The sequence below is a fragment of the Melospiza melodia genome, chromosome 3 (genome assembly GCF_035770615.1).
Source record: "Melospiza melodia melodia isolate bMelMel2 chromosome 3, bMelMel2.pri, whole genome shotgun sequence".
Classification (NCBI taxonomy): domain Eukaryota; kingdom Metazoa; phylum Chordata; class Aves; order Passeriformes; family Passerellidae; genus Melospiza; species Melospiza melodia.
Genome location: NC_086196.1, coordinates 112178173 through 112202426, shown reverse-complemented (window position 1 = coordinate 112202426; position 24254 = coordinate 112178173). Strand labels below are relative to the sequence as shown.

The following is a 24254-nucleotide window of genomic DNA, read 5'->3' as shown; positions in this document are numbered from 1 at the left end:
GTCAGTAGAGGTGCTGAGATACCAGTGCCCATTGTCCCAAAGTTGTCCCAAAGCCTCTTTATTTGTTCCAAAGGCACTGTAGGTGATGAGGGAAAGGAGGCTGCTGCAGCAGCTCCAAGCTTCTGTAGAAACACCCACTGGAGCTCTGTGTAGAAAATGGCTAATTTGTAATAGGAAGCATTTCTCAGCAGAGCTGCTACCAGAGAAGGCATTAATTACCTGTTTGTATTAACATTGGTCTGACATTTAAAAAAAAAAAACACTCAGCATTTGTGGGCTTTTATATCTTTCTGCCTGATGATGGAGGTACAACTGTGAGCAGAGAAGGCTGCAAGCATCAGCACTTTCTTATTCTTCAGTAGAACCTTTCATACCCTTCATCTTACGTGCATTACAACTGTGTGCCCTCTGCTCCCTTTGGTGGTTGGTCAGTGCACCTGGGCACTCCATGGCTCATTGCTGTCAGTGCTGCTCACCTGTCCTGCACAGCTGTACCCATTGGTACTCCCAATCACTACAAACTGAGTGCCTGCATCTGCCCAGGTGTCACTCAGCAGCCAGGAGCAGCAGCAGCTGTGTAAAGGTGCAATAAGTAGTGAGTAGCTTTGCTTTTGTCAGCTGTGGAATGGGTGCTCCTTGCCTGGGTTTCTGCCTGATGGTGTTGTACAGAAACCATCATGCTGTTTAGATTCTTTAAACTGCCATTTAAAATGAAATAACCTTAATGCAGTCTATTAAGGCTTAGATTCCCCTATTTTAGCTTCTCGAGACTTCTTTCCAATGGATGCCATGATTTTCTCCCTCTTTTAATCCACCCCTTATCTCATTTCCTGTGGAAAATTTGCCTGTGTGCTCCCATTATGTGCTTTGAGTGCTTTGAAAAAAGTGTTAACAGACAGCATGTTTCCAGTAGGGACAAACAAAAGTCCAAATGCCAGGGTCTCATAGGAACTCTCACATCCCCCTCTGCTTGCCCAGACCAGGCTGAGTGAGAAGTGCTGGATAAAAAAGCTGCAAGATTGACTGGAAGCAGGGGGGAACCAGGTCCTGCCAACTGCAGGAGCTGTGCGCTCTGGAGTGATTTTGGTAGTTTTGTTCTTTTCTGTTATTTTGTTGTAATTCATTTGTCCTTCCTAAGCTTCCATCCCACCCAAATTCTGCTCTTGTGGTCTGTCAGAGCTTGGAGCAGTGCTGCCACAGGCACTTGGGATTGATGTGTGTGGGGACACAAACCCACCTCCACTTTCCAGGCAGTGCCATGGCTTAGCACCCACACCCTTGTACCTGCATCCACTGCATGCTCTGTGTGTGCACAAACCAAAATATTTATTCTAGGCCTTTATCCTATTGCTCTCTCCACTTGTGAAAGTATCATACATGCTCCAAAATGGGAGAAATTAAAAAAACCTCCCTCTGTTATATTCCAGCCTTGAAGGACTTGGGGTATAAAATGTAACTATTTTGGGGTTTGGTTTTACCTGGCACCTTGAAATGCAGCTTTCTGATAAATTAATCCTGGGTCTCTTGAGGTTGTCAAAATACTTAATAAATTTGTGTTGCGACTTAATTTTTGACAAGTTAACTCTTACCTGAATCTTCATGGTAGGTAGGAAAACTTGACATACGTAAATGGAAGTAAATTTGTTCCTTTAAAGTAGAAAAGGGAAGTCTTAAGCCTTCTGTAAATTAATAATCTTTCCCGTGCCATAGATCTCAGCTGCCAGTGAGGTGTCTGTTGGTGAGGAACAGAGTGAACTTTCAGTGAAAAATCCATGTTGTTCCTGTGGAGGGACAATTGGAAACATGAGGAAGGCAGCTGGCAGGCTATTTGGTTACACCTGTAATCTGCAAAATCTTCAACTAAAATTAGGTGAAGAATATTTTTGCAATTGACCTTTCAGTGAACTTGCATATATTTATTTTGCTTACTCAGTGGATGTTTACAACCTTATAATTTGAATTACTAGATTAACCTACACTGAAATATGATGCCATTTATAGGGTTAATGCATTTGAGAAGGACATGCATGCGATTGCCCCCTCCTCTTCCCTCTTCCCCAGCTTTAACACCACAGAGCATCATTCTGAATTGAAATAGTCCATAATGGTCCTTTTTTTCACTTTTCTTTAACAACATGAACACTAAATTATAGCTGTGCAATTATGTAAACAATGGAAATGCTTCCAGAATGAATACTTCCTTTTAAATTTTCATTTTGTGTAATTGCTGAAAGGTTTGGAGCCATAATAAACCAAAATTATTTTACACATTTATCGTTCTAAAGGTCAATTATGAAAGAAGTAAAGCAACAACACTGTGCAGAATGAGTAAACCAATTTCCACGGCCATCACCATATGTTTTTCTTATGGCTTGTGTTTTCCAGTTGCTGTGTACATAGCATTCAATTAAAGTGATTCATTGACCAGCCTGGGAGCTGCTACCCGGAGTTTACGTTTGCAGGGAGGGAAGGAAGCCCGGCTCTGTTTGAATTACCTGATTTTGCCCTATCACTGATAGCACAGATGTCCTGGCTCCCTCGCCCTCTCACAAGCCTCTCTCTGCTGATAAGCTCCCTGAGCCCCCAGATTGCTGCCCCAAATGCTGTGGTGCTGTGAGCTGGGCTCTCTGCTCACTGGGAGAGGGGACAAGCCTGGCAGGCTACCTGTGAGTGCTGTCCTGGGCTGGTGCTGACCCTCCCCAGGCAGGGGACAGCCTGCCCAGCCCCAGCTGAGGTGCAGTGACCCAAAATGCCCAGGGTGATGTGCTCAGTGCCTGGGGTGAGCCTGGCTGAGCAGGTTTGTCTCCTGTCCTCCCTTGGGAGATGTGTGTTGTGCCTTCCCTCTGGGTGTGTGTGCCTGCACTGGGAATTTGAAGGGAAGCTAAGGACTGCTTCAAGAGCTTTTCAAAGGGAATTTTTGAAAGTTTCTCTCAATGGAAAATGATTTCTTTTTAGTATCACTGCATCTCGTAACTGGCAAGTAAATCCCTGCAGCATTTTTGGACCATGTGTGCTGTCACAGCATTCGTGTATGACAGTAATGTTTTGTGGTTCTCCTTGCCTCCCTATGGGAAGTGTTGTGTGCAGGGATCCATGTCCTGGTGTGTGGCAGATGGGAGCTCTGGGGTGAGGACAGGAGTTAATGCAGTTGTTTGGAGCAGCTCCCTGTGCCGCCTCCCCGGCCAGGTTAGCCCGGGCTCTTTTATTGTGGCACATGTCAGCAGCAGCCTGCTCCCATCTGCTGCCCTGCTGAGGGCCAGCCCAGCCTTACCTGGCCCTGCTGTACAGGTGTGCTGTGCTGGAGCAGCACAGAGCGTTAATCAGCCCTTAATTATAACAAGGTATGTCCTTTGTTCTGCGCCGACTGAGAGTTTACCACCCGCTTTATGAGCGGCTGCATCCATCTGCTCTGCTTCTCAATGTTTGCATTGACCCATATTGACTTAAAATGTATCAAAGGAAGTGATTAAAACAAGTTTAAACATTAACTTGAGTGGCATTTTATCTTATTCAGGAAAGTGAAAGCGTTATCTGCTACTATGTTAAAAACTAATACTGTTTATTTGAATATATAGTAGTTTCTTCATAGGATACTGGTGTTGCAAACGCTTAGTGGAACACGAAGTAGGAGCTGTGCAGGTCTTCAGAGGGCTTTGAGAAAATGGTGATGTTCAAGCATCTCTCTGTGAAGAGAAAATTGGGTTTGTCAGCTTTAGCTTCTGCTGTAGAGATTGAGCATGTGTTTGTCAGCTTTAGCTTCTGCATGAGATTGAGAGGACATTATAGGGGTCTCTAGCTCAGGCTGTCTTTGACACATCATGAAACCAGTAAGGATGGACATGGAAAAGGGTTTTCCTTTGCAACTTTTCAAAATTTTATTGAGTGGAAAATAATTATCTCCTCAGTATAAGAAATAGGTTGATGTAACTCTTCAGCAAATACAGTGTTGCAGGTAAAGGATTATATAGATTGTATGCCTAATTTTAAACCTGCTGAAAGCTTGCAGGGAAGAAATCTTAACCCAAATATAGGAACTTTGCTCTGTTTTCGAGAGACTGTGAAGACTTAAAATGTGGGAGGATTAGAGATGGAAGGCTTACCTGGAATGTGTTTTGTACCACAGGGTGATGGCAAGCAAAGCTGGGCCTGCTGCTCCGTTCCTTCAGGGCACCTGAAGCAGGGAGCAGGCCTGGAGGGGCAGCTCATCTTCTTGTGGCATGGAATTCTGAGAGATTTGAGGAACTCAGTCCTCTGGACTGCTGCAGTGCTTCATCTTATGTCCATTCAGTGTTTGGATGCTTCACTCTGAAGTCTTGTTTAACAGAATGGTTTTGTTTAGGCACGAAGAGATATGAATGGCGGTGTGGGCTTTGAACAGGAATTTAGGGGTACAAATGTTACCAAAATCACAAATGCACTTTGGCTACTCCACTTTGGCTACTCTACCCATGAAGTGGGAGGTCATGATTTCATGGAGGTCAGTTTGCACACGGTGCTCTGCTCTGGGAATTTGCACCTCAATCAGTGTGGGACTAGGGAACCTCAATGTTAAATCTTCTCAAACCTCAAAGTTAAATCTTCTGATACTCTCACTGTTGTTTTCGGGTGTCCTGGCTTTTCTCACAGATGCCTTCTCTTGCAGGACATCTTGAACACTGTCATAAAGCACTGCCTGCCGTGGTTCTTCTTCCTGGGGCTGCCTGGCTTCACGATGCTGATCGGGGACTTCCTCGGGGCAGCGGCGCGTGTGCTGAGCGCAGACACACCAGAGGTGAGCGCGGCTGGCTCGGCACAGCCACGCTGACTGGGGCAGCTGGGCTGGGAAATCCTGGGAGAAGGCAACACACTGCTGCTGCAGAGGTGTTTGATCCAAAGGCTGAAGCGTGAGGAAAGCGTGTCCTGTATGCCTGTAGAGCCCCGTGAGTGCGACTGCAGGGAGCAGACACTGAGAGAGAGCAGGGAACTCTCGGGGTGAGGCAGCATCTCAGGCTAAATGTCAGCACTAACAGAAATGTGACTCTAAACGATTAAATTATCAAAGGATAAGTCAAATAGCAAGTCAATGAGGGGCTGCCAAAATAAAGGTAAAGGTCTGGCAGTCCTGGGAGAGACAGGAAAGCTCTGTTGCATGTGAAGCACCAGCTCACGGGAGACCTTTTGGTCTGTTCGGGCTCAGGGCTTTTGTTGCTGCTCTTGACATTTGTGTGGCTGAGCAGGTGGCCCTGTGCAGGGCCACAGCCCTCTCCTGTTACAGCAGAGCTGGAATGGTTATCTAGCCACTCTTCTTCCATCAGCTCTTAAATAGTTTAGTCAGCCTTCCTGTTGATCCAAAGCTTAAATGCTAATAAGAAATGGATGCTCAGTTTTCCAGGGAAAAGCCATAAACCAAAACACCCTCTTCATTTCTCCTGTGCGCATAAAACTGGGTGTGCATTGCATGTTTAACATATACACAGTAGTTAATGTGTTTATAGCTCGTGCTGTGGTGCTTTTGATGGCTCTGTTGGAGCAGGGATCTCTCTGCACATTGATATCACCTATTTTTTTTGTGACTATTTCTGCCTGCTTGCCCTTCGCCAGGCTCCCCGCTCCGAAGCTCACACCATCCTTGGTGCTCTTGTGTGCTTTCCCAACACCTACCAAGGAATCCCACAGCTGGGACCCATCTCAGAAGCTGGTGAGAGCATCACAGGAAGTGCAGATTTGAAGGTAAAGCCACATGTATTGTAAATCCTTAGGTAGCCTAACCTGATTTCCCTATGCAGTGACTTCATTCCTGCCCAAGTGGTTGCCCTCACACAAACCTCTGTTGCTTTTGATAAACGTGAGGCACCACAGTGATCCCCTGCTCAAAATTAGGGATGGCTGAGGAGGAATCTCTGAGTTCCTCATGTGTGGCCTGAGTAGGCAGAACCAAAGGGAATGCAGAAATCCCTTCACATGCTTGGCTCCTGTTCTTGCTTCTTCATCAGGCCTTGGAGAGTTGCTGGAGGTGTCTTACTTCTAAAATTAAGACAGCTTTGTGTACTAAATAATACACTAAATTTTTCATGACGTACTTTGGTTAGAGCCTGAACGCTACAGTTTGTATGGAGTGACCACCACTTGTTGTTTGTAACTGCCCCTTGACACTGTAAAATGAATTGATTTCCTCTTGCTGCCTGTACATTAGTTGTAAGCTGATTTGATTTGTCCTCAAGGGCCTGTATGTTGGAGTTGTAATCAATGTTTCTCCCTTGACAAAATACAACTGGCATGAGGTAAAGATGCTTTAGCAACAGATGGGGAATTAAGTCACTTCACCTGTAACTATGTCCAAATTCAACAACTTTAAAGTAGATGTATGAAAAAGATGCTTATTCTAATTTATTTTGTTATTTTAGTGTTGCCTCATAAATATTTTATTGAAGAATGCCACAGAGGAGCCATGTGAAGCTGCAAGGTAAAATACTGAATAAAAGAAATGGGAAAATATCATAGAATTGGTTAGGTTGGAAAAGACCTTTAACATTATCAAGTCCAACCATTTATGGCTTGGAAAAGTCTTTCTTGCTGCTTATCTTCTGCTGCTGCCTTGTGCTTTGGTCCTGTGAGGTTAAGCCTTACTCTGCACCATCAAGGTGCTGGCCTGTCGTGCTGGAGGGGAAAGAGAGATCTCATCTTTGTGCATTTATTTCCTTTTTTTACCCCTAAATATTGCTTTAAATCTCCTGCCCAGCTCTCTTTTCCTTTTCCCAAAGATGCATAGCCATCTGTGGCCTCGGCGTATGGATCTGCGAGGAGCTCACGGAGTGCACGAGCCACCCCCACGTGAAGAAAGCCATCAATGTCATAGGTGTGACACTGAAGGTATTGCTGTGGTGGGCTCTGATCACTGTGCTTTGGAAAAAAAGGCATTTCCACTTTGCAAATAATCACTGATAATCTGAGGCACTGAAATAATTCAGTGCACAGGCCACCCCCACGTGAAGAAAGCCATCAATGTCATAGGTGTGACACTGAAGGTATTGCTGGGGTCGGCTCTGATCAGCGTGCTTTGGGAAAAAAAAGGCATTTCCACTTTGCAAATAATCACTGATAATCTGAGGCACAGGCTGCTGCTGTGGTGTCCTGTACAAGTGTGCAGAATATTTGCAAAAACAGCTTGTGTGCCTATAGACTCCTTCCCCAGCAAACTCACATAAAAGATCACACAGTGAATGTCAAACCTGCTGGTTCCTAATGCTGACCATGTGATCTCACAATCCTAACATTTTTTATTCTTTGCAAAGATGCAAAATAATGAAATGTAGAAAATCTAAATGCAGTGTATTGTATCTGAGTATTTTATTTGGCTTTCAATCACCTTTTTTCTTCCAGTTTTCCAACAAGCTGGTAGCTCAGGTAGCCTGTGATGTCCTTCAGCTGCTGGTGTCTTACTGGCAGAAGCTTCAGGAGTACGAATCCTCCCTGTGCCGGAAAATTACGGAAGTACGTCAGATTATTTAAAATGTTTGCATGAAAATCATATGTGAAGTTGTCTTAATCCCTTCATTGGGCTGCTGTGATTTTGTTAACTGCTTTTTTTTAATTGTGAGGGAGGTACTTCCTACACTCCCTGGACCAGTGTAGGTCTCTTGTTTGTAGCGACTTCTTTGCATAGTGCTCAGTAAAATGTTCTCTTTGATTAGCACGGGTAGTTAGGTGCTCCTATGAGAACTTAACCTGTTCCGTGCCCTGTGGAACTGTCTTCACACTCTGTGGAAGGTCTGTCTCTCCAGAGGAAGAAGCTGAGTGCCTTTCTGACACTTGCTTGTTTGTCTGCAGATCCTGGTGGCCACCATCGCGTTCCTCCTGCCCGGTGCTGAGTACTCCTCCATGGAAGCAGATAAAAAGGTGTGTCACTGAAAAGAGCTGTCTCCATTCCTTGTGCTGTTTGAGGGAGGTTTTAAATGAGGTTGCTCCTAACCAGAGCTGAATTTTAAACTTTCCAATTCATACCCTAAAGTCTGGGTGAATTTAATAGAGTGTACCTAAGCACCGTGTTCTTGTTCAGTTCATAGTTTCACTGCTGCTTTGCTTGCTGGACTGGTGCATGGCACTGCCCATGAAAATGCTGCTGGAGCCTGTGTCTGCTGGTGCTGTGGAGGATCAACATGCATCCAGAGCTCCTTTGCTGGATTATATTTACAGAGTGAGTAGGGGAAAAGAAGGTGATTTGCTCTGCCCGGCTGTTTGAAGATGCCTTTCACACACCCAGATGGCACAGAAGCAGCTTTGTAGAGCACTAGAAAATCATGTCATGCAGGTGAGAAGTTACAAATGGAAAATGTTAAGAAGATAAGATTAGAGATGTAGAACAGACAGAGGATGGTGAAGACAAAGGTAAAATGCTTAAAACAACAAGCCAGGCAATGTAATCTTTGCAGTAGTATTTGGATTATTTGAAGTGGGTTGTTAAAATACAGAACAAGCCCTGAAGCAAGCTGTTAAAAGCACAGAATCAGTGCAGATGGAGACTGTTGATTTAGAAATGCTGAATTTGGACACGGGTGGGTTGTGTAGTGTGTCAGAACTGGGGGGCCTGCTCGCTGGGTGTGTTGGGGACTGTCCCAGGTTGTCACTGGCTCCATGTCCCTGCAGGTCCTGCACTGCTGCATCAATGGCTCCAGCACCTACACACAGCAAAGCCACTATGTGCTGAGCCTGGCCGACCTCTCCTCCTCGGACTATGACCCCTTTCTGCCCCTGGGGAACGTCAGGAGCTCCTCAGAGCCAGCCCAGTGCCCCTCCTCCGCCGATTTGGGTGACCTGCTCACCGTGGCTGAAGGTAAAGGCGTGCCCAGAGTGTGGGCTGGGCCAGCATGTGTGTGCAGCAGTGGGAAACAGAGTTCCAGGCTCCATCTCTGCCTTGGAAATATGCTTCTCCTTACTGCATGTAGCAACTGTTCCTTCAGAATTGGGAACGACTCTCTGGATGAATTCCAGTTGCTTCTGTGATAGGATATTTGAGTTCATGGCCAATGCTGTTCCTTAGAACAAATTTATGTTTAGAAGGTGTAAAAGGAAGGAGAAACACTGTAAACCACAGATAAATAGTTTTACACTGAATATGAGAAAACCTAGAAATGAGGAGGTTTCTGGCCATAAAAGGAGTAACATTCTCATGGGAGAAATGGAGGCACAGCAGTAGCTCAGAGCAAAGTCACTTAAGGAAATACCTTATGGATGTGCCTGGGCTGAGAGGGCCATCTGAGCATCCAGGAGGTCTCTCCCTGCCTCACTTCCCACCTGCCAGGGATGGAGGAGCATTGCTTTGCAGTGACATCTCTGGTTTGCCTTGGCTTTTCTGCTGTGCCACCCTCCTGTTCTGATAGCTCTGGGGATGTGGTGAAGTAAAATAAAACTGTGGAATAGGTAGGATTTCTTGGAAAGCTGTTGGAAATATTTCCTTGAACAGGAAGGATCAGCAGGTCACATAGGGCTGCAAAGTGGGAGAAATCTGCAGGTGCTCCTTTTGTTTTGCCTCTTGCTGCTCTTACTGATCCATTGTGTTTTCCTTGATGGTTTCAGAGAAGAGGAGGAGGAATCTGGAGCTGATCCCCCTCACGGCGAGGATGGTCATGACTCACCTGGTGAATCACCTGAGCCACTACCCGCTCAGCGGGGGCCCTGCCATCCTCCACAGCCTCCTGAGCGAGAACCACGACAATTCCTACGTGGAGTCCTCTGAGCTGTGCTCGGAAGTGTTCCGCAGCCCCAACCTGCAGCTCTTCGTGTTCAACGACAGCACCCTCATCTCCTACCTCCAGATCCCCGCCGAGAAGAAGGCGGGAGCCGAGCCGGCGTCGGACGTGCGGGTGATCGTGCGGGATATCTCAGGGAAGTACTCCTGGGATGGCCGGGTCCTGTACGGGCCTCTGGAGGGCTGCCTGCCCCAGCGCAGCACGGCCGCCGCCTTTGCCATCTCCAGAGACCCACAGCAGCAGCAGGGCCTTTCCCAGAGCGATGGCTCCCAGCTGGAGGAGGGAGAGGACGCCCTGGACCAGCTGCTGGAGAGGATCGGGAGCAGCAGCCCCGAGTGCCTCCCGCACCCGCAGCGCAAGCTGAACGAGCCGGCGCCGCCGCCCTGCGGCATGAGCGCCGAGCAGGAGCGCGCCATCACCGAGGCCCTGCTGCAGCAGAGCGCCCAGGAAAGGGAGTTCATCCTCAAGTGCAGCTCGGACTGCAGCATGAGCGTGGCCCGCCAGGAGCCACCGCCTCCTGTCCAGCCCCAGGCCTCCTTTTATTTCTGTCGGCTGCTGCTGAACGACTTGGGAATGAACTCCTGGGACAGAAGGTAGGGAGAGAGGAACATTCTTAGGGTACCCTCCTCACTTTTTACCCCTGACACACTTAAGAAAACGAGCATCGTACAGCTGGGGGTAAGAGCAGAGTTTTGAACTTCAGTGATGATTCGAAATACACACCAATAGATTGTGCACAACAATAATTCTAAGAAATCATGTCATGTTAATTCTCTTAGCTGTTTGGATGATGAAATACTGTGCCTCCATTGTGTTGCATTTGCCTTCAAACCTTTCCTATTTATTTTTAGGAAAAGCTTTCATCTGCTGAAGAAAAATTCAAAGTTGCTGCGAGAGCTGAAAAATCTGGATTCCCGCCAATGGTAGGTGATGTGTACTGAGCACACCAGTGATAAGGTTCGTGTTTCCCAAGGAAGAATGAGTCACCAGAACCAAAACTTCATTCCTGTTGAATCCAAATATTGGTATGAAAATTGGACTGTTTGTTTCTCCAGAGTTCTGTAGCCTGAATGGAGAAGCCACCTGCACTGGCACATTCTCTGTGTACAGAGAACTCCAAATCAGTGGCAAAGAATAAGAGATTTTTTTCAAGTCTGCTTTAGCTGAGAGGGGAGGGAATCAAATTGATTGTGATCTGGGTACAGCTGATACAAAACAGTATTTTTTACAGAGTGATCTCTGTCTCAGGAGCAATGCCTTGAGGAGTGATCCACCCAGAACTGCTCCCCAGCCAGGAAGTGGCAGAATGAAGTTCTGCATGTTATGGGTTTCTTTTCATTACTTGACATAGAGCTGTTTGAAAAACATCTGAAGCATTGCAGAGTTCTGAGTTTCTACATCAAATGCACTTTGCATGTTTTCAGATAAGCCAACTGTCCTTGTCAGCCTTGTAAAACTTTGCCCAGGGTCTGAAAATCAATAATGCCTCTTCTGCCTAGTATGTCATCACCCTGTAATTAAAATTCTGTACGTCAAATTGTGCTCCCATTAACACCTGTGCCACCTCACTGTCTCTGCAGTGCTGCACAGATCTGAGTCATTAACCCTGTAATTAGAGTTTGGCCACCAGTTTTGTGGCTGATGTACAGGAGGACCAGGCTTGACTCTGCTCTCTAAGCTGGGGTGTCTCTGCAGTGAGGTTTTGGTGGCAAAAAGGGGGAGGAAATCTGAAAGTGACTGATGTATTTGTGTGCATAAAAGAAATTGACACACAGAGCTAAATGTGGGTCATACGTTTGTTTGGAGTGCTGGGGGATCTGAAAAATAATTTTGAGTTGAAGCTTGTTTAATTTTGATTTCTTTTTCTACCCTGTGGCAGTCGTGAGACTCACAAGATCGCCGTGTTCTACATCGCTGAGGGACAGGAGGACAAGTGTTCCATCCTGGCCAACGCCAGGGGAAGCCAGGCCTATGAAGATTTTGTGGCTGGGCTGGGCTGGGAGGTAACAGCCATAATTTAGACAAGCTACCTTGTTGCTGAGGACACTTATGCAGTTTTTAATTTAAAAAAAAAAAAAAATTTGCTACACACTGATGCTTACCTACTTTTAGCTTTTGCCATGGTCAGAGCACACTCAGCACAGGAGTTCTTTATGACATGTGTGAGTTTAATTTGCTTTGTCAAAATGGTGTGTCATAATCTAAATGCCGTGGACGTTTTGGTGTTTGGGAAATCCAGAGTAGCTGCATGTCACATTTAAGGATCCAAGTGCCACAGCGAGATGCAGCATCCTCAGGCTGGTGCTGTTGGGAAAACAAACAAACCTTTGGACTCAGGCTTGACTTCAGAGAGGTGTTTCTTCTGAATGAAGTTCTGGAATAATTTATTCTAAGGGTGTTTTTTCTGTACAAATCTTCAGTTTCTTTTGCAGTTTTTCTGTTTTTTTCTTTCTGCCTTTTGTGATACTCCTGGCAGTGGGAGCTGCCAGCCCCACAGAGCCCTTAGCCAGCAGTCTGTGGCAGAATGCTGTTGTTTCCTTGCTGCTGTTTGCTGGCGGAAGGTAAAATAGCTGGATAGATAATGACTCAGAACCTAGTTCAGAGAGATTTGTTTTCAGTAAATGTCAAATACAGACACGGGAAAGACAAATCTAACGGAAAGATCGCAGAGCTGTAGGGGAAGACTTCTTTTTGTCTGGGATGGAAAGACTTCTTTTTGTCTGGCTACAGAAACCTAGGGTGGTGATTTCATTAACCTTGATAGAGAAGCAAATCCTGGTGATGTGTCAGTGCTTTCAGGTGGCTGCTGTTTGTGCCTTTGGCTCCCTCAGGTCGACCTGTCCACGCACGGCGGGTTCATGGGCGGCCTGCAGCGCAACGGCAGCACGGGGCAAACCGCGCCCTACTACGCCACCTCCACCGTGGAGATCATCTTCCACGTGTCCACCAGGATGCCCTCCGACTCAGATGACTCACTGACCAAAAAGGTAAAGGCTTTGCAGTGTGTTTCCATCAAAATCAGAGCTGGAAGCAGCCTTAGCTGACTGGTCCTGGCAGGCTGTGCCTGTGTTGCCACGTGGTGCTTCTGCAGCTGGGCTGGCTGAATTAAATGGCATCTAAATTCTGGGTTCTGAAACACAATTAACATTTCCATGGTAGCCTCAAATGCCACCGTGGGTAATAATATTAGCAATAATTTCATTTGTACATTGTCTGCCTGCCAAAACTGCTGTAGGTTGGTAGAACAAAGCAACCAAATGCAGCATCATCAAACTGTCCTATGGGGAACAGTGAAGGGAAAGAGGGCTGACAGGCTCAGGAGCCCAAGCAGCCAGCTCAGAGTTCAAGGCAGCAGCCAGTTAGGCACAAGTCTGACAGGCAGCCTCTGCTTCAGACAGTCAGAACCCAGCCCAAAATTCAGTACTTAATTGTTCATCTTTCCTAGCAAGGAGCGATTTCAGGTTATGCTGTTTGCCAGCTGCTGTTTAGACTCAAAGATTTTTAGGGCAAATAAAATCTCTAGCTTTTTAATTAGGATGGGTAACTTGTCCTGCAGAGGTTGTTAGCATGCATCAGTAATGCTGCAGCAGCCATCCAGTTGGTTTCAGAATGATGTGTGCTTTTCTTTGAAATATAAAGGTGGAATCTCTGATTACTGGTTCTGAAAAATTGCCTGGTGTTTTGTACTGAAGTCAGACCTTGTCTTTTTTATTCTGATATCTGTCACTAAAAAAAAGGAAAATCAACAAAATGACATGTTCTTCTTCATGGATGCAAGGCTATGGAGTAAAGTATTCTGAGTGCTTCGGGAAGGAGCAGTGAGGTAGTGGTGTGTAGGACTGGGCTGTAGAGTCTCTGTGACCATACCAGTGTAGAACTGTTTGTATTTTCATTATTCCTGACCAGTATTTGTCCAGCTGCTAGACCAAAACTCCAGTGATGAATGATTTACAGTTGCCCTAGGCAACATATTCCATATTCCTGTGCTCCACTTCTTGTACCACAAAAAAAATCTCTGGTAGCGGCTACTTTGCTTCAATTTAAGCCCATTGATTCTTATCCTGTTGCACATGGATATGAAGGGCAGATTATTTTGCAGCACACTTGTGCATGTCTGAGAACTGCTGCCATGTCTTTCCCAGACTTAGTTTTCCTACACAAACCATGGCAATTTGTTTAGTCCAACCTTCCCTTGCAAGTCCTGGGGTTTGTGGAAGCCTGGCAAAGGCAGTGGGATATGGTCCGGCTGTTGAGTAATTCATCACCTGGGAGAGGAGAGCACAGTGTGGCAGAGCTACCACAAGGAGAAGAAAGGGATTTAGCTGCAAACAATCCACTTACTTTCCTTATTTTCATCTATGTTATGGGTTATCACAGGCACTGAGGGTCTCGTTATTCTCTTTGTCTTCCCTGTGTTTGCTCTAAGAGAATTCCTTCTCTGAGAAACAGAAACCAAAAGCATTTAGTAGCTGTCAGTCTCCAAGTTTTGTAGTGCCAGGAAACCAGGCCAGCTCCAGCACATGCTGTCTGCAGAAAATAACTGCAAAGGAATTGCTCTGGGACCTTTTCAGAAAACCTGAGGTCTGCTCTAGGAATGGAACCCTGCAGGGATCAGACTGGGAATTCCAGTGAAGGACAAATCTCTGAGCAGGCTCATGGACCTGAGGAGTGGCTCAGATCAGATTACTTTCAGAAGGCTTTTCAGTGTGTACTCATCCATGGTTCCACTCACACAGTTTCATGCAGTTTGTCACAGCTTCTGTTGTGAGCACACATGCAGTTCTGTTGACATGCAAGGATTGTTGACAGATTTTGCAGACCTGCAGCTGTGAGTGGAGAAAAGGTGCATTTCAGAAGCACTGCACTTTCTGGAAGGTGGACAACTCTCTGGGCGTAGGTCCTTGCCTCACATTGTTGGGGCAGAATGGCCAGGTTAAAAAGATTATTTCTAACTTCATATTTCTTACTTCTTGCCATCAATGCTTTTGTTTTATGGGAGTGTGGAGAGAAAGATGGAAGTCCATGGCATTCATTCAGTTCCTGCTCCTACAGCTGAACTGTACCTGGTGATACAGGACAGTGGTGCTGGGAAGACAAAAGTTCATCAGGATGCAATGGGGGCCACAGCTTCTTTTTTCTTGCCCTCACTCTGGGATCTAAGGTCCCTCTAATCTCTGAAATCTTTTTGATTGCTGAGGTTTCTTCTCTGCTTATTTTGCTTCAGACCAAGAGAGGCTTCATCCCTGTCAGCACACTCCCAGCTGAACAGAAGGACTGACCACCTGCTGCCCTGGGGAGCCACAGCAAAGCCATAAATTCTGGGGGCTGGGGAATTCAGCAGATGTAGTAATTTTACTTAAATATGTTATTGTGGTTCTTTTTTTTTTACTGAACGCAAGGATAAATTAAGTTCTGGTATGAATTTCCCAGAATAAGTGCATTTCCACTGGGGATGAGCTTGGCCCCTTGTTTTTGTGCAGTAGAGCTGTGATTTGCAGTCTGCATTTTTTTTATTTGAGGTAAATGCTGACATTATATTGCTAATTCAGGAGGGAAGAAAAAAAAAAGGAAACAAAAGAAGAAAGAAAAACCCCTCTCCAAATAAGTCTTGGCCCTGACAGAAATCTTTCCTAGTGGAGTAAACAAAATTCAGCTGGTCTCTTTTGCTGCTGTAGGGCTCAGCATCATTGGTTCCAAACTTTATCTGCCTGTCTTGTGGCAAGAGTGAAAATCAATCCCAGGGATGGCATCCTACAGTCCCTGTCTCATTCTGCTCAAATTGTGCTTAACGCTTTAAAGATGTGCTGCCGAATTTCCCAGTGATTTATTTCATCTTCTCCATTGTCAGAGCAGAACTTTTTCAATTCAGAAATCTGGTTGCAACCCCATACTGAACTCTTGCTCCTTTGCTGCAGAAATTTGTTAGCTGGGGCTAGATTAGATTTTTAGCAGCTAATCTGACTGCTGTAGGGGTTTGCAGAGTGGGGACAGAGCTGTGCTATTGGATTTGTCCAATTCATTTGACTCCAGGACTATAATTGCACTTATGTCTTACAAGGCTTTTATGGCCTCGGGCTGGCGAGCAGCAGAAAAACAAATTGGCAGTGATACAGTGAGAGTGAAAGGGAATGAAAGGCACACATTATCAGTCTCCAGGCAGCCCTGCTCTGGCAGGAAGTTTCTTGCTTAATTTACAAATAAAACTTAGATTTTAGGATGGGCACACAGTCAGCCAGACAATGGGGATGTCAGGCCCCACTGTTACTTAGCAAAAGTAGCAGCCATGCCTCCCCAAAAGCAGGAATTCTTCAGTCAAACAGACGACTCCTCTCTGGGGCCAGCTGGCTGTGTAATGCAATTAGGAGGGAAAGGAGGTCATGCCGGAGGTGTGCACCGTGACCAGTGTCACCCACAGAGCCCAGGGCTGGAACTGCCCTCCCAGGGCTGGGGCTGGAGCTGGAGCTGCCCCTGCCCTCCCAGGGCTGGAGAGTGCAGCCCCGGGCAGGAACAGCAGGGCTGACCCATGCCTGGGGCTGGGGCTGTGTCCCAGCACCCTGATTACCAAACCAGGGCCAATTCCCGCGCCCACCAAAAATTCCTATGCACAGGGGAGGACACTGCCAGTGCCACACTGCCTTCCCTCAGTGTGCACATCACTCCACACTGCTGTTGGGGTTTGCTTCCAAAGCCAATCTGATTTCATGTCTGCTTTGGGATTTTTTTAATGTAGTTTATCTCTTTATTCCCCCCACCCCTAAACTGGATGGGAGCACAGCCTGGAGCTCTGGCTCCGCACGCATTGACCATGGGGCTTTCGACATTTCTTGCTGAAGTCCTTCAGGGCACTGAGTTTGCCCCACAGCTGCTGTTTTGAATAAACAACCCAGGAAAATAGCAGCTGGCTTATTGTCACTGATGAGATTATTGTAACGGCTTTTTATCAATGGAGTTACCTCTCAGTAACAAATATTTTTGATTAATGCCAGTTTTTTCCTTATAACATTATACCTTGAGACTGTGATGCTTAAGGATGTGTGGCTTCAAAACAAGGGCAGTAACTCAAGCTCTGAAACAAGTTTCTGTCATGCACTGGGGATTGTGGCAGAATCATGAGCACAGCAAGTGTTGGTTCAGCTAAGTTCCCTTCTTCACTGAATTTTATTCTGAAGGGTGCCATATCAGTACAATATCAGTAAAACCTGTTTATTATCAGAACAATTCCTTAGGATTTTACAAAGGGTCCCTCAAGCAGTATTTGGACATATTTTCATGGCTGTTTTTATAGCAATATGTGTTGTTTCTCACCCCAGAAGCCATAGGAGGCACAACAGTACAGAGCCTTTTCTTCAGAAGAGCTGAGCTGCATTTGTGAGCTGCTCTCCACACCTGGGCAACAAAATTGCCTTATGGAATTTATTCCATGTTTATTTTTTGGGCTTCCTTCAGCAGAGGAAGGTTTGCTGGGTGCCACCATTGCAGGCTCTCTGTGCTGGGGAGCCAGTGCCAGAGCTGGCTTGGGCTCAGTCTGGCAAACGTGGGCACTTCCAAATCCCTGGCGGGAGTTCCCTGAGCTCAGCTGGGCTGAGCTGGGCCCATCCTGGAGCGGGACAGCCTGGCCAGGCATCCTCAGCATCTGGGACCTGCTGTGCACAAGGTCTGCTCACCCAGATGGGTTTTGGGGTGTATCTGACTAAACCTGACATCTCCCTTCTGATCACTTTGGAGGTGACCTGGCTGCAGCTGGTCACAGAGAGTGAGATCAGGGTTTTGTCCTGTGGGTGAATTCCTGCTGCCTTTGGTATGTGTCAGTTTGTGACATTCCCAATGTGAGTGTTTTCTTGTGTGTTGCTTTGTTTTTACTAAGCTTCTGCACAGATATCAAGGTGACCACAAGAACAGCAATTTCTGTTTGCTTTGTACATATAAGAAGCTCTAGTAATAGTATTGTTCATGTTCCCATGTTTTTCCAAGATAAAAATGGTTCATGTTTTCTTCAGATAGAGCTAAAATTACCTTTATTCATGGGTGTAAATAAAACAGCATTATTATCTTCTATTTAATTTAAAATAAACTGAGAATCTCAGCTCTTCTGGGAACTGAGCTTTATTTCATTCTGCTGGAGCATGACCTGTAAGCCAAGTTCACAGTTGTAACTTTTAAAATGTTTTCACAGTGTGTTGGTTTTGCCACATTTCTCTCGTGACTGAGGGGTCCAGTTTGTCACCAATACGTAGGAGTGAAAGTTTTTCCTTCTAAAGGCTCTGCCTGGCTCTGACTAGGGAAGCCTCATCAGCACAGCGTGGGCTGATCCAAAGCGTGTTGGGGTTAGTTGTTATTTACCAGTGAAAATCACCACCTTCTTTTCCCTTTTTTCTCTCCCCCTACACAGAGTGAAGTAGCAGAGCTTCGTTTTGGCTTCTTTGTTCGCTCTGTTGTGCACATTGTTCTGGGGGTAGCACCAAATTGGAGGGGGGGAGTGTCTTTTAAGCTTTAAGTGGGACTTTAAGTCTCTTTATGCTTGGAGCTGGCATTGTGTGTGTGGATTACATTTTAACTTTAAAGCTTACAGTTGAAACCATTGTGTGAGGCTTGTACGTGATTGCCAAATAGTTTTTGCCATCTGTTAGATCACCTCCAGCTCCTCCAGCAGCAGAGCAAACACACACACACACACACAGAGAGGCTCTCAGAGGCTTTCTGTGTATGTCATGTTTAAATTTTTTCTGTATTTCATGCAGCTCTGCTCCAAATGAAAAGGTGTAACTCCCACAGTATTTCCCATTCTCCTGTACTTCACACTGCCCAGATATTTTGCTGACGTTTCAGGCAGGAGACCCCTCCAGACAGAGTCAGTGAGGAGATGTTTGTGGATAATAAATTCTGTTTAGTGGTTCATGACAGGCAGTTTCTTGACATTCTGAGTCAAGGCATTTTCATATTTCTGTGACAGCTGCCTTATTTTAGCTGGAATACAATGCTCCATTGGTTAATGCTTTGTTCCAGTAATTCAGTTTTCCATCTTAAATCACTGTAGGTAATGTACATTTACATATCATGCTAATGGCTAGTTTGATAATGACTTAATTAAGCCATCAGACAACAATGAGTTCTAAATGAAGCAAATTATTGAGCCGATGCTTTCATGAGCAACTGGAGAAAAACAATATTTTAACTTTTCCGTAATGAAATATTCCTGCTATCGAGCATTGTAATTCAATTTGTGAGCCGTGACCCCTGGTGCAGCGTGGTTATCACAGGGATTAATAAAGAGCCAATTTGCTGTTGCAGCTCCGTCACTTGGGGAATGACGAGGTGCACATCGTGTGGTCCGAGCACACGCGCAACTACCGCAGGGGCATCATCCCCACCGACTTCGGCGACGTCCTCATCGTCATCTACCCCATGAAGAACCACATGTTCTTCATTGAGATCATGAAGAAACCCGAGGTACGTTCTGGGTGCCTCCCTGGCCCTGCTGTGCTGTGCCACAGTTGTGTTGCTTTCACCAGGGCTCAGTGGTTTAGAGCTTGAATCTGTTTGTTTCCCAAATCAGCCTGTCCATGTCAGGTGAAGGATAAGCTGAGCAAAGTGCCTTGCTGACTCTACTGTGCCACTGAGCAGTAGTTCTGCTGCTTTCAGCAGGGCTCGGGATTTAGAGTTTGAGAACTGTTTTTGCCCAAATCAGTCTGTGCATGTCAGGTGAAAAGCTGAGCAATGAGCTGACTTTAAAACTGGCTTTACTCATGGTGATCGGAGTGATTGCTCATTCATTTTATAGCCATACTTAGCACTGAGTGAAACACTCCAGAATAATCAACCTACAGAAGTTAGGCAAAGAACAGTGTTTAAGCCACTGTGAATGTCCTCTGAGGCAGTGAAGGCAAACCATTCACGTTTTGAGCTCCTTGTGTGGTGTTGGGTCACTGCTGTACACACGGCACCAAGCAGAACCTCACGTCTGTGGCACTGTCATTGTCACCTGACTGGGTGGGATGATGCAGACATTGGGCATCCTGTCATCAAACAAAGTATGGGAGGTTCACAGCTGAGACCTTTTTTTGGAAAAAAATGCATTTTTTTGCAAAATGTCAGAGGTGTGTGTATGTACATCTGTGCATGTGTGTGAAAAAGCCACTGCAGTCAATGCTCGTCTGGTACACTGTGGATGCAAAAATATGTGTAAAATATACTTTGTGAAAGTAGTCATTGTGATAAATTCCCTTTGCCTTAGAGGAGGGACAATATTTGTCCAAAGGGGTGGCCAACTGTGGTAAATGCCTCCATCATATCCCATATTGACCAGGTGTAGACACTATTTTTTGAGTTGCGCGCGATGGAGTTGTTGGATACAACAGTGCTTTGTGAGTAGACATTTCAAACTTGAAAAATTTATAATAGTGGGTTGCTGGGGTTTTTTTACGCTCAATGTTGAGCTGTGCAGTTTAGTTTTTGAGCGTTTTCGCTTTTAGCTTTTTTTAATGTTCCATCAGGGAAATGAGAATTTAGCGTTAGGAACACGCTTGAGACTTCTCTGGTGCAATGGAGAAAAGCTGTGTCATCTTACATATTAGTCAAAACCACCCAACGGGCAGCCAGAATAAGAGCTAACTGGAAATTTAGTGTTATCCCTACATTTAAAGTACAAACCATTACAATGTAATAAAATTAATCCAGACATTTCCAGGGCAAGTGTGGCTGACCTTTTGTTCACCAGCTACTGACCCCGGGGTGAATGAACGAGCCTTGCAGAGAGAAATGTCTGTTGTTTGGCTTCAGTCCCTGGCATTTAAATTGCATTCCCTAATCGAATGAAAAGGCTGTCCTCTCTATCAGGTTACAGAATCCATGGCAACATTTGGCCTTTTATATCCATAATGTTAGCCTTTTTGTTTGCAGCCAAGTAGAGACACCTGGAGCAATGTTAACATTAACCGCTTTAGCATTAATAGCTTCATTATAGAAGAATTTCTGATCAGATAGCTGTTACTTTTGTTATATTGCTTCAGCTTGTATTGTTTTCATTTTTGATCTCCCTGCTTGGCAACCCGGCAATGATTTGCAAATTTTTTTGTCTTGATTAATTAAGCAATATAATTATCAGGAACTGTGCTGCAGTCTTTGCCCGACAAAGCTTGGGAGGGAAGACAATAGTAAGTCTGTTAGTGTGAATGCATTCCACGCGTCACAGATGCACGAGGATATTGGGAACAATGAGAGGAAAAGCTGCCTGCGAGAGGGGACAAAGCATGCCAGGCAAGCTCCGCACTGCACATACCGCCAGGGACATGCTGCGGGTTCCCTGGGACACAGATGCCTCGTTAGATTGCAGCTCGTCATCAGAGATTAATTCTCAGCCATTTGGTACAATAATTTACCCATTCCCCACTCTTTTAACTAGTGCTGCTTGCTGTAGAGGGGAAGTCTTTGTGCTCAGAAGGTTTATTTAACCTTGCCTACTTTTACTGCGGGCAACAGAAATAATGATTTTGCTGTTGGAAATTGGAACGAAGCAGGTGTTTGCAGTGGGCTGAATATTAATTTTTGCTTCACGGATAACTTGCAGTGACATTTGGAGTACTCACAGAAGGGGATCTTTCCCTCTATTTTTTTTTAAATTGATTCCTGTCAAAGCAGGCTGTTTGTTTGTGGTGGCCACTGAAGCCCTGCTTTGCTGGCAGGGTGTTGGGTGCCGGACTGGGAGCGGAGCCGAGCGGGGAGCGCGCCCTGCACGTTCCACTGGCCTCCCCCCAACCCTTGTTAGGGCAGGGCCCCCGTGCAGATGGAAGCTGAGGAGAAGCAGCTCCAGTGACTTTGATGACCCTTGGCAAGGCCACTGTGTGTGCTGGGGAATGAATAATTCCGAGCCCTGCGCGCACCGGCTCGGATCGCGGCGGGCTCCAAAGCCCTCGGCTCTGCTGCTGCTCTCCCTAGCCAGGATACACTCACCCTGTCCCTGGGTTACATCTGTAAATTCTGTGGGGCAGTGGTGAGAAAGTCTGCCCCGCTCCCCAGCTCCTGGTGAGTGTTAAACCGTGAATGCAAGTGCTGTAAGCAAAACCTACTTGTCCAAAAAGCCCAGCAGGGAATTTCCCTGCTCCAGTAGCATCTGCTGATCTGACTTTACATATCTGGTATTTGTGTGGTGCTATCACTTCCATACTAGTATGTACTTAACCTCCTTATCTGTACTTTTGCATTCTTTTCTCTTGCTGTCAGTGCTTCTAGACAGTGCATGGGATAAAAATTTCACTTAAAAACATTACTGCCTAGAGAGACAAAACTTGATGCCCCATAATGTTATCATTTTGGTGGCATTGATTTTCCTCTGTCCCCTTTCCTTCCAACTGCCTGGATAGTCATGCCAGCAGTAAATTAAAAAAAAAAAAATGAAAAGAAGGCAAAACCACTATGGAAACATTTTACACTTTTCTGTTTTATTGGGGGTGGGTAATTATTTGAAGTAAAGGAATGACAGAATAAGTGTGCGCAGAGACAGCTGTCATTTCCAGATGTTACATTAAACCAAAATTTCTTCTGTAATTCATTGCCACTTCTAATTAGAGGAATTCCCTAGATGCAGGGGATTTATATTATTCCCTTTGTCCATTTATTGAATGACTGTCACAGTCACCCACAAGCAGTTGGAGAAGAATAATAGAGGGTATTTATTTATGTGATAAGCCTCTGTACAGATGGAAAAAATCCGTAGCTTAAATATTGATAATTGTTGCTGGCTTCTGTCTAGGGCTTTAGTTGGGGGGTTGTTTTTATCATTTTGAGTCTCTGAGAGGGAAATGAATTTGAGTATTGCAAGTACTGAAAGTTGTGCATTTAAACATCAAAATTTTCTGGGTTGGGCAGGCTCAGGTCTGTTTTGTGTCTGCAGTTGTGGAGAAGGTTATTTTTAGAAAGCATCTCTTGTTTGTAGTGTTGTCTTTATCTGCACAGCCTCAGGTCACCAGAGGATGTCACACAGGGGTTTCCTGTGGAGGTGGCCCTGAAGGAGCAGCATTTGGGCACCTTGACCCACTGGGCCCGTTTGTGCCTGTCCCCACCCTGCTCAGAGCAGAGCCCCTGCTCTGCCATCGCCTCTGCCTTCCACACGCCTGATCTTGGACCAGCTCAAGGTTTCTTTCTCTTCTATGAAGTCCATGGAAGGAGTTTATAGAGGATTATCTGAAGTAAATACGTCTTTGCAAATCCTCCTGCCAATGCTGAAGTCAGCCAGTGAATCAGGGTCTCCTGTTGGGATCCCAGATGGAAAACAGCTCCTGATATTCACTGCCAAAGGCATATTGATTGCAAATTCATAGATGGCCCCAGTTTCTACGTGTAGCAAGCCTGTGCTTACCCAGCAGAATGTTCTGAGTCCTGTGTGTGTCTGTGTGGTGTGCTGAGGGCAGTCATGGGGAATTTAAACACTCACCAGCTTGGGAGACGAATGTCACACTGCAAGTCTCAGTGTGAGAAACAATGTGGTCACACTGTTTTTGTAGCAAAATGTTGTACCAGTCTCCTGCAGTGGTTCTGAATCCTGCTTTTCTCTTTTGGGCGCCCAGGTGCCGTTCTTTGGTCCCCTCTTCGACGGCGCCATCGTGACGGCGAAGCTGCTGCCCAGCCTGATCTGTGCCACGTGCATCAACGCCAGCAGAGCCGTCAAGTCCCTCATCCCACTCTACCAGAGCTTGTATCCTTTTCCACAGGGCAAGGCTGCCCTTGGTAGGGTTCTCACTTGGAGCATCATCCTGCAGAGAGGTAGGCTGGGATGAAAATCCTCCTGTTTGATTTCATTGGGAAAGGTCAGAGCTTTCTTTGCATGCCAGCTGGATGTTCTCAGTGGCTCACACGCAGGTGCCATCCGGTGTTTTCAAAGTGGAATGGTAGCAGCATTGGAGTCTCACCAGCAGCTTCCACCTCGCTGCTGGTGGGCTTGGGCTTTGATCTGTGAGGAAAGGTTGCTTTCACACTGATAGAAGTTGTGGACTGTGTATGTCAGGCTGGTAGCCAGAGCTCAGCCATGTTCTTATCCTATCCAATTAACTTTACTTGGACTCATTACATTAATAAGGCAGATGGGATTTGTCCTCAGATACAGATGTTTCAGGTCCCAAATTCCTGTTTCTTTCCAGTCACGCCCGTGTTTGGGCATTTTCAGAACCTGTTTTCCACCAGTGGCTGGAAGGCAGCTGGAGATGTGCTTCTCTGGGACAGGAGTTGTGACACAGACTGTGGTTCTTGGGTGCTACTCAGACCCACAGTGTTCACCCATGCTGGGGTCTTCTCCTAATGCCATCATAGATTTCATAGTTTGTTTTGCTAATCACATCACTTACCTCAGGACAAACACTCACTGCACTTTGCTTTCTCTGGGGAGCATTTGATTTGAGTATTTTTCTAATCACATGACTTTGAGAGTTTGTGAAATGTTTTGATCTTTGAAAGAACCTTAAGTTTAAGATGCCTATTTTTTAAACATGGAATATCCTCAAAGTACTTGCTAGGGTTTTGTTTTAAAAAATTAAACTAAAA

The 24254-nt window shown here is 45.8% G+C and overlaps 1 protein-coding gene across 3 annotated transcripts in view; it reads left to right on the top strand.

Annotated features, from left to right (window-relative positions):
* The window catches only part of RALGAPA2 (Ral GTPase activating protein catalytic subunit alpha 2), a 94342-nt gene that overhangs the window by 35546 nt on the left and 34542 nt on the right, over positions 1 to 24254 (top strand). For all 3 annotated transcript variants that reach the window (XM_063152681.1, XM_063152679.1, XM_063152682.1), the window contains 14 exons: positions 4643 to 4771; positions 5581 to 5709; positions 6384 to 6442; positions 6741 to 6849; positions 7360 to 7470; positions 7807 to 7875; positions 8036 to 8173; positions 8623 to 8809; positions 9553 to 10318; positions 10577 to 10648; positions 11605 to 11728; positions 12557 to 12712; positions 19014 to 19172; positions 23285 to 23412. In XM_063152681.1, coding sequence (XP_063008751.1) covers positions 4643 to 4771; positions 5581 to 5709; positions 6384 to 6442; positions 6741 to 6849; positions 7360 to 7470; positions 7807 to 7875; positions 8036 to 8173; positions 8623 to 8809; positions 9553 to 10318; positions 10577 to 10648; positions 11605 to 11728; positions 12557 to 12712; positions 19014 to 19172; positions 23285 to 23412 — 2336 coding nt within the window. The remainder of the gene's footprint in view (positions 1 to 4642; positions 4772 to 5580; positions 5710 to 6383; positions 6443 to 6740; positions 6850 to 7359; positions 7471 to 7806; positions 7876 to 8035; positions 8174 to 8622; positions 8810 to 9552; positions 10319 to 10576; positions 10649 to 11604; positions 11729 to 12556; positions 12713 to 19013; positions 19173 to 23284; positions 23413 to 24254) is intronic.